Source organism: Tiliqua scincoides, chromosome 2 (genome assembly GCF_035046505.1).
Source record: "Tiliqua scincoides isolate rTilSci1 chromosome 2, rTilSci1.hap2, whole genome shotgun sequence".
Taxonomy (NCBI): Eukaryota; Metazoa; Chordata; class Lepidosauria; order Squamata; family Scincidae; genus Tiliqua; species Tiliqua scincoides.
Genome location: NC_089822.1, coordinates 130,812,246 through 130,824,880, shown reverse-complemented (window position 1 = coordinate 130,824,880; position 12,635 = coordinate 130,812,246). Strand labels below are relative to the sequence as shown.

The 12,635-nt window shown below is 45.6% G+C and overlaps 1 protein-coding gene across 3 annotated transcripts in view; it reads left to right on the top strand.

The window, feature by feature from the left end:
• CSRNP2 (cysteine and serine rich nuclear protein 2) overlaps window positions 1-12,634 on the top strand; it is a 40,790-nt gene extending 28,156 nt beyond the window's left edge. For 2 of the 3 annotated variants that reach the window (XM_066617056.1, XM_066617058.1), the window contains 2 exons: window positions 5,671-5,967; window positions 7,385-12,634. In XM_066617056.1, the coding sequence (XP_066473153.1) occupies window positions 5,671-5,967; window positions 7,385-8,272 (1,185 nt within the window). In that variant the 3' untranslated portion in view covers window positions 8,273-12,634. The remainder of the gene's footprint in view (window positions 1-5,670; window positions 5,968-7,384) is intronic. The other variant, XR_010793863.1, reaches the window with a different exon arrangement.
• Window position 12,635: the final 1 nt, after the last annotated feature.

The following is a 12,635-nucleotide window of genomic DNA, read 5'->3' as shown; positions in this document are numbered from 1 at the left end:
CAGTGATTCCAGATGTCAGTGCTTTGGTCAAGAAGACCAGGTGGAAGGTAGGAACATTCAACAAAAAGGAATCCTCTGTGTGGCGATGGGCAGCATCTGTGATTTCAGCACTTAGAGGGGAAGGATCTTAGGCAGAGACAGGCAATTTCAGCTGTGAATCATCCCAAAAGCTCAGCTTAGGGGTTCCTTAGCATAGCGCAAGGTTAGTAGCAGCTTTCAAGGATCCAGGAGACACTTTGACTGTGAAAGCCAGGAGTTTCTGTAGGGCATTGAGGATCAAAAAAAGGGTGTCCTGATAGGTCAGGGAAAGTTAAAGGTCATAATGCACCTAATTGCATCTGACCAGGAAGGCGCTTTCACATGTCCCTGGCTGTACAAGGCATTTGCATGGGTCACAGAGGCTTGCTTCTATGTGGCCAAGGTTCCTATCCTTCTGATACAGGATCTTTTGAGTGCAAATTCTGGCCTCCTGGCCATTTTGTGTACACACCTTCAAAATGGAGTTGGCCCGACCTCACGGATGGGGAATCTCAGGAATAGCTGCCTAGTTTTTTGAATGTGGCTTTGTGTGTGTATTGGAGCGGACAGAGACAGCATGGCATAATGGCCATAGGGAATTCATTGTATGTTCCTATAAGCCATTTCCCACTCTGTAGCATTAGTGCTGGTAATTGACACCCCTTCCCAAATGCTTAGAGACCTACCTGTGGGAAGTACTGCATAAGATTAATGATGCCTTAATATCCCTTTGCACATATCTAAAGCTGTTGTTGTTGTTCTGTTATACTTAGAGGTACAATAATAAAAACAGTGTCAAACTGATATCTGTGGTTACTTTGTTTTCTGCGCGCTGTTGGTCTGTGCCAGTTCTGCATCCCATATAAAATTCCATGGCGTGTGCCTCTGCATTTGCATGAAGTGTACACCCAGCTTTTCACATATGTCAGATGATAACTAGATTCTTGCATAAACAGGAGCCTAAAATCCTTTGAGAATTCTTTCCTGGGGCAGAAGAACCTCTGCTTGCAGGGACCTTCCCACAGAGGGTGATGGGGCTGTGTTGTGTTCATCAGGGTTCTGTTGCTGGGGGCTTCGCGGAGGGATTCCCTGACTAACCCTCCTTTTTGGCATCACATCCTGGCATCACAGCGAGGAGGGATCTACTCCTTGTTCTCACCAATTCTCCTTTTGCAACCTGGCTCCAGCTTCAGCTGGAGTCCATCTGTTTTCTGTCAGATCGATTCATAAGAAGGCTCCAGAGCTGTCGTGAGAGACTCTGGGTCTTTGCCTGCTCCCTGAGAAGCAAGCTTCTTGCTCCAATCTTCTCCATATCATGCACCCTGATTGTCTGGCCTGTGTGTCCCATGGGTTGCCTAGCAACTGGGTTTCCCTTACCAGACTGGATGCTTCTGTCTACAATCCTAGAATTTCCAATCACTCTCTTGCTACCATGACAACCAGCTTAGGAAGACAAATACCCATCCTGTAGTCCTTCAGCTGATGCCTTCGTGATGGCCTAGTTCTCACAAAGAGCAGATGATGGGGTAAATCTGTTTCTGGACCATACCACTTCAGCTTGCAGGTGAGAATTCCATGATGGAAAAAGCATCCATTTAAAAAACAAAAACTCTGACCATAGGAAGCAACTCAGGCTAGAACCTTTCTTGCAGATGTCTCTGTATGTGCATGCATGCATCTTATGTGAACACCTACTCAAAGTAGTTCAGCCCACAAACAGTTTGTTATATCGTGTACAGTAGTTTGTGTTTGAGCATCCTTCTGAGTTTCTCAGCCCCAGGAACTGAAGAGGCCTAAAGTCTCAATTAGGGCAGATGACTTGGGGCAGGGGGAGTAGTGCCAAGATATGCCTCCAAGTAAACATGCATCTAATTAAGGTTTCTTAAAGCAGAAATGTGCACCTTTTTAAAGCATAGTCTGCTTGGACCCCAGAGAGACTTGAGTGAAGGTTCAATAATTAAATGCCCCCCCTCCCAAACAGAAATTTCACACACACAGGCAAATTTTGGTATCACCATGAGGCAGTTCTGTGAATCTTGAACTCTGGCAAGAATATGCTGTTTGAAATGCACCATTCCCCCACAATTTGGCATTCGGAAGATCTTGGTTTTCCTTAGCATGTTTCACAACATGGGTAGCAGATGGACCCTGACTTGGCTTAAATTAGGAATTTCTGCTGAATTTACTGAACGGGTCTGTCTAATTTCCTGCTCCCTGTTTTGGTACTTATTCCTGCCTTGTTACTCATATCCCCCCATTATTTGTTTTTCACATTTTCATATGCCCTTCCTCCAAGGAGCTCAGGGTGGTGAACTATGTTCACCAAACAGTATCCTCCCTTCCTGTTGTCCTTACAACAAACAGCCCTGTGGAGTAGATGAGATTGAGAGAGTAACGGCCCAAAGTAACTGAGGAAGCTTCATGGCTGAGTGGGGATTTAAACCTGGATCTTCCAAGTCCCAACTCCTGAACCACTACACCGTCCTTGCTCCATTATGCAACATTTGGCCATGCTGGTTTAGAGGTCATCAAATTCTGAGCCTTCCCTAGCCAAAAGGGAGAGACTTCTTGAGTGGCACTTAGCCATTAATCCAGAATGAGATTTCAGGACTACTCTTATGGAGAAAAAAAAAAGTTGTTTTTTCTTACACTTATGCAAGAATATAAGTTACTGCATCAGATTGCCAAGCTGTTTGGGCCATTTGGGCCATTGGCACTCACAAGCACCTAGGCAGAGTGGTCACAAGCACCACCAGTTAGGCATCTGCTGTCTTGCTTTTTGGGCTTGGCTAAGGTCTGCTGCCTTATGGACAGTAAAGAAGTTGAAGACAAAAGTGAAGGTGGGAAGGAAAGAAGAGTACTCTCTGGGTGCTCTCTCTGCATTCTTTTCCACCCTCTTGCTGGCTTCTTCTCCTTGACTGCTGGCATTGTCCCTGCATCTTGAACATCAACCTGCCATTTCGAATGTTACCTCTTACTCCTTCCTTGGACATCCCAATAACCTTCCTGCTTGCCTCTTATCTTATTCTTAACTTAATAAGATTGCCTCTTATCTCATTCTCCCTTGCCTCCTGTTCGCCATGGCACTACAAATGTACAGTTGATGACCATGGAGCAGTTGATCTTATGGAAAGCATCCCAAATCCTTTCAAGGTCACTTTGCGTTCCAGGAGCCCTGAAGCTGGAGACTATCAAGTTGTTCTCGGGTCCTTAATAACTTCTAGCCAGCTATGGCCTCATTCTTTGATGCATGTATACAAATGTTCTATCATATCTATATTCATCTAATCAAAAACGATATAATACACCCCCATCACGGTTATCTAACCCAAATGTCCTATAAACCTCCCTTTCCCTCTGTCTACCAAGTTGCCACAACTTCTACTGACATTAAATCTTGGGAGCAGAATAAGTTTGTACAACTTGCACTCAATGCATAGCTAACTGCACTGCTTCTGCTTTGTGGGCAGGCGCCAGCAGCCAGCAGAGACTTGTTTTCATTGGCCAGTAGAGAGACTAGTAGTAGTGAACATCCGCTTCATTTTTTACCCACTGATCCCTCCCCCAAGAAACTCTGAATGGTGGCTGTGATGAGCCTCGCACCATTCCTTGTGGAAAAGTTATATGCCTCAGGGCACCCAGTGAACTCCTTTAATAAGGACTCAGTTTCCACCACTGACTTTCTCAATTGTCCATTTAAAGAATCCATCTTGGATGTGAGGAGCTGGGAAGCAGAGTCACTGCTCAGGTAGTGCTCCTATGACCTCAGTCACTTCTGAAGTGAGACTTGGTTGCATCATGTCTCTGAGGAATGGTCCCTCTGTAATTCTAGGTGAATATGATGAAATCACTTCCACTTGCTTTGTTTGTGCTGCCATTTCTTTTTGCCTTTTGGCAATACTGTTGGCTGTGAGAGTGAAGAGGAGACAAAATGTGCTCTGTTGCACATAGCTGTTGCTTTTGGAAATCTGTCTTTTGTGGAACTTCATGTGGGCCAAGTGAGGGCTAACCCCTGCTAACTGGTTAAGAGGTGCTTTTTCAAGTGGGTGCTCCTCTTTTATTTAGCAGGGGGACAGTAACTGGCCCACCTCACCCCAGCAGTGTCTTTTCTAGTGGCTGTCTGCTGGTGTTGCATCTTTTTAGATTGTGAGCCCTTTTGGGACAGGGAGCCATTAGATATTTGATTTTCTCTGTAAACTGCTTTGTGAACTTTTTGTTGAAAAGCGGTATATAAATACTGTTGTTGTTATCAGGCTGCAGATTTTGGGTCTGCAGGTCAACTGAGCCACAGGTCCCTTTTCAGAGCAATGTGTGACTATACCAGGGATGCCTGGTGTATAAGTCCAGTGCCTCTAAAACATAGAGGACTTGGATGCATTTCCTAAGATCATAAAATAAAAAGCTTTATGTGGGGCTTCCTTTGGAAGACGGTTTGGAAATTGCAGCGAGTGCAGAACATGGCTGCCCATGTGGTTACTGGGGTTTGTCAATTTTACTCAGTTGGACTCAGCAGCTACACCGGTTACTGATTTATTTCTGGGCTGAATTCAAAATGCTACCTTTGACTTTTAAAGCCCTATACGATTTGGGATCAGGGTATTTGAGGGACCGCCTTTACCCTTGTAATCCTACCTGTCCTCTCAGGTCATCTGAGGGGCCCTTCTGACTGTGCTGCCACCAGTAGAAGTGAGGTGGTGGCAGCTAGGAATAGGGCCTTCTCAGTGGTAGTTCACCGTTTATGGAATTCCGTTCCCCTGAAACTAAGAGCAGCTCCCTCTCTGGAGACCTTTTGGCCGGACCTTAAGACTTACCAATTCATGAAGTCTTTTTAACTGATACTGAGGTCAGGCGCTTTTTAATGCTTTATATTTTAATTTTTCAGCTCCTGGGTGTTTTTAACTGTTTTGTGATCTGGTAAGCGTCAAACCCGCTACCTTACATAGTTGTGTGTGGATGAGGCAGGTAATTCTGTAGAAAATATAAGATTTATTTTAAAAGGCAGAACAAAGCAATAGGGAGGATGCAAAGGATCAAAGCAAGGCATGTATGAAAAACCAAACTGGAATGGCTAGAGGTGTTTGAGATGGTTGTTTATTTTGCTTGAAAGCAAGCCCACTGTGTTCAGTAAAACTTAGGCTGTAATCCTGTCTTGCTCACTGGAAACAAACACTTCTAGGTATGGCAAAAATTAGAAGGTGGCTGGGAGGGAGATTAAAATGCAAGGAGCAAATAAAACCAATTCAGTGAGGCAGTAAACTGAATCCTGGACCTTAGTTACTTGCACTGTCCCTAGCTGATCAGGGCGAGTGGGCCTTTGCTTTTCCACCCAAACAGCTGCTTTTAATTACAGGCTTTAGACAGTACCTCTGAGCACCCTTGCGTGTGATCTTGAAATACCTAGGGTTGGTGATGATGATGATGATGTCATAGCTTCATAGCTGGTCTGATCAGGGGCTGTTGTTGCGGAATTTACCAGGTTTTAAAGATAGGCAAGCCACAAAAAGATCCAGCAGCTTCTGTCATGTGGCCTTTCTGCAATGGTGCTGAATTCAGACTCACAACCATGACTACTGCAACAGGATGATCTTGATTTTGATTAACTTTATGTTGTGTCTTTGTCTTCTCTTGTCCTTTCTTGTGCCTCCCCACCAGCTGACAAAAAATGGCACTGTAGAATCAGAGGAGGCAGATGGCTTGACCCTGGAAGATGTGTCTGATGATGACATTGATGTAGAGAATGTAGAAGTGGACGACTACTTCTTCCTGCAGCCGCTGCCCACCAAGCGGCGTCGCGCCCTCCTTCGGGCCTCTGGTGTGCATCGTATTGACGCAGAGGAGAAACAGGAGCTCCGTGCGATTCGCCTTTCGCGGGAGGAATGTGGCTGTGACTGCAGGCTGTATTGCGATCCTGAGGCTTGTGCCTGTAGCCAGGCTGGAATTAAATGCCAGGTCAGTGGGGAAGCCGCTCGGCTGTGGCCTGAACTATGGCTGTCCTGTCCTGTGTGTTGTCTCTGGATACGTATGTGTGTTGAAGCTCTGATTGTGTGAGTCCTGAGCTTGTGATGTGGTGGTGCTTGGAGGGACAATAGTGCCCTAATAGTTGTTGTGTGCAGCTTTGTCTTCCCTCCCCAGAGTAGCCTTCTGACACATATTGTAGGAATGTTATGGCCTCATTTCTGTGCATTCAGTAATGTGAAAGGAGAATATTCTCATTTATCTTGGGGTGCCCTTCCTGTAGTAAAGGCGGTGATTCCAGTTTTGCTTTTCTGCCTAAAATTGGGGGGGGGGGCAGCAGTGACAGAAGCAAGCGAGTCCAGTAGTGAGGTAGGACAAAGCTTCCTGTTCTGTGCAGCTCTGGTTATTGGGCCAATAGGACTGTCCCCCCAAGGATATGTGTTAATAAGGGTGTGTGGGGTTCTGCTGTCCCTCTGCTTCCCTCTACTGGCTATCTTGTGAAGTGCTACATAAAGGGAAAAAGCTCACCCGCAACAGTGTAAGCCACATTCAACAGCATTTATTCAGTAATATTGCTGGGGGGCGGGGGGCATGATCTTTATTCTACTTTTGCTGGTTAGTGGGAGGGACATAGGCCTGTTCAGAATACTGAATATCCTGACCTCTGAAAATCTGACTTTGCTCCCTTCCTGAACTCACCAGCACTCTTCTGTTTTTGGAACTTTAGCATTGTTCCATACTCCTAAATGCTACCTCCAAATCCATGAAGGCTAGAAGCTTAAAATGTTATTGCTTAAATGAATGTGGAGGTTCACAGCATGCTGAATTCTTCACCCAGAACCAGATTTCACACTTGCACTGCATGAACTTTAAATGAATGTCTTAAATGGCATTCCTGCTCGGAGCATTTTTAACATTGTATCTCAGAATGTGCACTGGCACATCTTCATTGTAGTCGTTAAATCATCCCAGAGAATCTCCCCCTCTCCCCTTTGCCTAATAAGTGTGCAGTTGTGTTGGGGAATCCAGATCTTTTTGCCTCAAAAAAGTGTTTTGTGTTGTCCCAGCACTAAAAAGCAATACTTTGTCCTTTTTGAAAATGAAATGTTGCACCACTATTATGTCTCTTAGAAATAGAGAGAATTATGCAGATGCTCCAGGTCACTGCCTGGTTCTTTTTGGAAGGCAAGGGTGATGTGGGTTAACTGGGGTACAGTATATCCACAGAGATTTGTGGGGCCCACAGTGTGCACAGAGGTCTGATCTCTCCTGTTGACAGCTAACATCTTGCATGGCTTTTGCATGTTCCTTCTGACAATGTCTTGGCATCTGGCAAAGCTTGCATCATCCAATCTCTTCTGGAGTGCTCTTTCAAGGCATGGTTTCACTATCCATCAATTCCCCCACCCAGGTGGACCGAATGTCCTTTCCATGCGGCTGTTCCAGGGATGGCTGTGGGAACATGGCAGGGCGAATTGAATTCAATCCCATCCGGGTGCGGACTCACTACCTCCACACCATTATGAAACTAGAGCTGGAGAACAAGCGGCAGGTGAGCCGGGCTCCAACTCTGGATGAAGAAGCCCCTCCCAGCTCCAGCAGCGACTGGCTGGGCACCCAGTCTCCAGAGACGCAGGACTTCCAGGAGTTTATGGCTGAGAATGAAACAGCAGTCATGCACCTCCAGACGGCTGAGGAGTTGGAGCGGTTGAAGGCGGAGGAAGACTCTAGCAGTGGCTCCAGCATGGAAAGCCTCGGTGTGTGCATCCTAGAAGAGCCCCTCACAGTCCCAGAGGGCATGTGCCCCAGCCTGTCCACGCCCATCCTCATCCAAGCCCAGCTGCCTCCTGGGTCCTCCGTTCTGTGCTTTACGGACAGTTCTGAGCAGGCCAGCCCAGCGGAGGGTGACCAGCCCTACTTGAACAATGGGCCTGTGGTGTACTACCAGGTTGACCAAAGGTCGGTGTTGGGGGTGAAGAGAGAGAGTACTGCAGAGGAGTCGGAAGGGCCCCCTGGTTATACGGAGGAGAAAGAGCTGAGTGTCTACTCCGTCCCCGTGACCTCTTTGGTGCCTTGTGGCAGAGCCTCCAGCAGAGCAGAAGCGGGGAAGGCCCCTTTGCCCTTGGAACCCCTTCCTTCAGAAAGCTGTCAATCTGAAAACACCCCACCAAGCCTACCATTCCACACAAACATGCCACAGGACAGTTTGCGGCCCCAGGATGTGGGGCCGTCCCCAGAAAGGGCCTGTGAGTTGCCGCCCACAGAGGAATGCCCTCTGGGACCTGCCCTGGTTGTGTGACACCTCGCAGCCCATCACAGCTCTTATGCTGATGTCTATTTATTGACAAAGATTTTATCTAATGGCTACAGCCTCGGGGTTATTTAATATTGGGGGGAGGGTAGAAGAAAGTGGGGCGGCGTTGAACGGGCTAACTACAAAATGAACTGAATGAAGTGCTTGTGACTGCCCGAAGTAAGAGGTTCCCTCTGCAGACAGGGTGGGTGAGTGGCCTCTTGATGTTGGAGCTGCTGGACCATATACAGGGATAAGGGGTGATCTCAACAGCATTGCTGTGAGAGACTCCCCCCCCCAATTTGCAAGGACCAAACGTGAATGTGTCTCATGTTAAGCAATAGAGCGAAGCTGCCTTTTCTTCAGTAATGCTTGACGGGTTTGGGTGCAGATGGGAACAAATGCTACATGATACCAGAGTCCATAGGTGCAGTGGAATGTCTTTCTCCCTCCCTTGTTCCATTGGGCTTCTCATCCCAGGTGAAGCTGCTTCCATCCGTACCATTCTGTCATCTTCTTCAGTGCAGTGTCTTTTTTCGAAAACGGTTACCTTATCTGCTGGAACTGCTCCAACCAGTCGCACAGACTCAGCTCTACAATCTCTTATTAATGTGACATTTGCTACCCCTCTTTTCCCGGAAGAACTTAAATTTTTTTTTTTAAATATGGATTAACTTTTATCATAACAGGTTACATCTACGGTTTGGCATGCAACTGTCGTACAGAACCATTTTCATCCTGGAACCTCCTGCCCCTGCAAGTAGCTTCATCCAAACAGAGCCACTTTCGGTCTCACTGGCCCTTATAGGAGCTGGTAGGATCAATAGGTTTAAATGTGTGTGGGTTTTTTAAAACTGTGCTGAATGTTTACTGGGACATCCTGTCGCTGACGTTCCTGTCGCCATTCTGAGCTGGGATCTACAGCTTCAACTGAATCCCCTTTCAGATCTAGTTCTGTAACAAACGGTGACTGCACCAGGTGGGTCAACCTTCTCTGTAGAGGTGTAAATCGCTAAGGAACTGAAGTTTTTAGTGGAGGGTGGAGAGGTATGCAAAGAACGTATCTTTCTGCTCCATGGTTTTATTAATTACTTAATTCCCTCCTCTTCTCTCTTTCTTCCCCTCCCCCATTTCCACTGTGTTCAAAATGTTCCATTCAAGTTAACACAAGCCTGGAGGTGAGTCTGAAGACTTTCTGCTCTCCAACTGCTTACTAGCAACTGAGTATGTTATGGGTGAGTCTGAAGGGCAAAAGGTCTGTATGCAGTGAAACTGCAGCCTGCAGTGGCTGAGTTCCAAGTGTAAGAGATGGCCCCTCCCAAAGGGATTGCAAATGTGCAATAGAGTGGTAGTGGACAAGACTCCCATGCTGCATGCATCTACTGAGATTCCCTCCCAAGAAGGTGTGCAATTAACTGTTCCAGTTAGTCCTGGAATGAAAAGGAGGGTGGGATGTTCCTAGGACTGCCATCCCTTTATCTTCTCCTTCCCCACCCCTTTACTGACAGCTTTCCTTCCTGCTCTGCAGGTTAACAAAAGCACTTTTTTCCTTCGGCCTCCTAGGCATCTTTCTCTCCTCACTTTCATTTTGTAGTAACTATAGATTATGATTGCCACTCTCTGCACTTACCTGTTCTGGCCCAATTTATGCTGGGACTATCACAGTGAAGCTGCTGTGGTGCATCTCAGAATATACCAGGGCCTAGTAAAAAAACAGGCACTGCATTTTCCACATTGGAACCTTCCTTTCTTGGACTGCTCAAGACATATAGACTTGCATACACCCTTCTATATGTGTCACTTCTTCATATTCCTTAAGGGTTCTTCACACAGGAAGAGGCTGCTACAGTTATATTTATTTCTTGCGGGGAGGAATCTAAGTAGCCCACAGTTGAGTAATTACCTGAATTTTAATGTTCTTGGAGCTGGATCTTTTGGGTATCTGGCAGCTCTGATGTTGGGAAGCTTGGGGGTGGAGGGGGGAGTAAGAACCTCAAGCCTATTATCTCACTTTCTTATAAAAGTACTTGGAGATGCAGACAATAACCAAGCTGTACTATCAACAGCTGAATCAAGCGCACTTCTTTGTCTCCACAATATTGTAAGGATAAATGGTAACCATGCACCTTTGCTAACCCATCTACGTTCAAAAATGGCCCTTTGCTGCTGTCCATCTTATCTCCATTGGAAGCGATAGTGTTTCTTCAATGACATCATAGGGAGGGAAACTGTTTCTGTAATGTAGCCTCTTGGAAGCCTGACACTGCTGTGTTTGGAACTTCAGAGCAGATGGTGGGTATTAATTTAGCTCCTCCCCCCTTTTATTTCTCCAAATCATTTCTTTTGCTGTTCTTTCAACTACACAATACACAGGAATCTTCTGTGCTTTGCCATGTTGATAATTACTTAATTGGTATCTTACCACCTCCTGTCACAGTGAACAGTTTAGAATTGGTACACAAGTGTTCAGGTGGCAGACTTCTCCTTTGTGCAGTTAGTTTAGAGGGGGATGGATTGGGGTACAGGCTGACCAGAAGCTTTAAGCATCTGAATCTGAATCAGTATAGCCTTAAACTGTCTTTGTTCCATTTACTGCCTTTGAGAAGCGAAGGGCCAAGTACACAGTATTACTGTGTGCCCACCCTGGCTTTTTAGTGGGAGTACTGCTGCTGTTTTGGGGTTTCCTTCCATGCTTCTTTGCCCCAGGATAGCGTTGGAATTGGGAGAGGCACTGTTGAAACGACTAAACATCCTTGCCTGTTTCCATGCTAGCTGTTTACAAAATAAAAGGTGCTATAAAATAAACTGGCTTTATTCTCAAAGGCAGCAGTTTCCAGATGTGACCCTCTCTGTAGGATGTCTGTCTGTATGTCTCATGTGCTTGAGTTTAAAAAATGTCTTATTCCAGCAGCGTGAGTAGGGAGGTGCTACTTCTAGAAAGCTGCACAGGCAGTTCTTGCAGGCTCAGGCATGGCTGAAAGTTGAAACGGAAACGTGTCTCAGCATCTTGCAGAACACAGGACAGTCTACATAGCTAGTAAGTGTGCCTGTTTCTGCCTCTCACAACACAGTTCACAATGGGGGGGAAACCAGGCTTCCTGCTGTTGATGCAGGAATGCTGCAATGCAAAAAGTACATTCATGTTCCAAGTTGGTCAGTGCCTCATAGAACCAGGAGACAGTCAGCTATGGTGTAGTGATGTCCTAAAGGACTGGCTACAGCATTTCCTTATGTGTGTTGCTTCAAATCCTGTGGCATATTTGCTTCTGATTGGGGATGAGCTATGAGAAGCCCCAAAAGGGAAAAGTTGCAATGGGCCACAATGAAACTCATGCTGATCTGATAGCAACAGACCTTTCTCTTCAGTGTTGTAGTTGCTTCAGCCCTTGGCCACTGCCCAATAATGGCAAACAGTCTGCTGGATTATGCTTTCTGCAAATGGAAGCAACCTGACATTTTTTTTTTTGAAAGGATAGAAGGAATTCTCATGACTAACATTCCAAGAGACAAAAAAAGTAGGAATAGATTGAGAAGAACCTTACTTAATACAATTTGTATTCTTGGCCAGTGGTGTGTGTTCCTCCCAGTGGACAACAGAACAGGAGAGTCTGGTAGCATCTGAACTGTTGATAACTGCTATACTGGCCCTATGCCATAACTGCCTGCTGGAGCCAGCAAAGCTGATCTGTGGTTGGCTTTTTGTACCTGTGACCTTGGAAAAATAAAACAGCACTTTGATTTGATGGAAAGAGCTTCTTTCTGAGTGACCTGGTCATAGGTAAAATTGGCTTTGTTTTTGTTAAAGGTTCCCTTTAGCAGTATGAAAAATGAGAGCTTAATTTAAATGAAATGACAGTCTGGGCTCTAAATCTTGTTCGAAAGCAGAGATTTGACTTTTGAAAAGCTTTTTTAAAAGAGAATGCTTTTAATGCAGTAAAGTGTAGCCTCCTCTTCCTGGTCTTTTTTAAAAAGCTGTGATGCTTTTACATATTCCCTAATATCCTTTTTTCTTTAGCAAGGTAACAATGATCACCCATTCTTTCTCCACATCCCCCATCCCTCCTCCTTTGGTGCTACTGAACTGTTTACATGGGAGCAGCCTTTTAACTACCTGTTCAGAAGACACTGTTCATTAATCAGGCCCTGATCTGAGATATTTGGTACAACCCTGCCCTTTACATCCATGGTGACTTTGAGAACTTTTTAACTTGTTCTTCGCTCTCCCATATTACATGATATAACAGGTGGCATTTTCAATGTGAATCCAAAGCTTGTCAGGTCCTCTACATTTGTTTTTTGCCTTTTTTTTGTTGTGATAATGCTGTATTTAAAGAGGATATTTAAGTGTAAAAATAAAGAACTGCTTAAA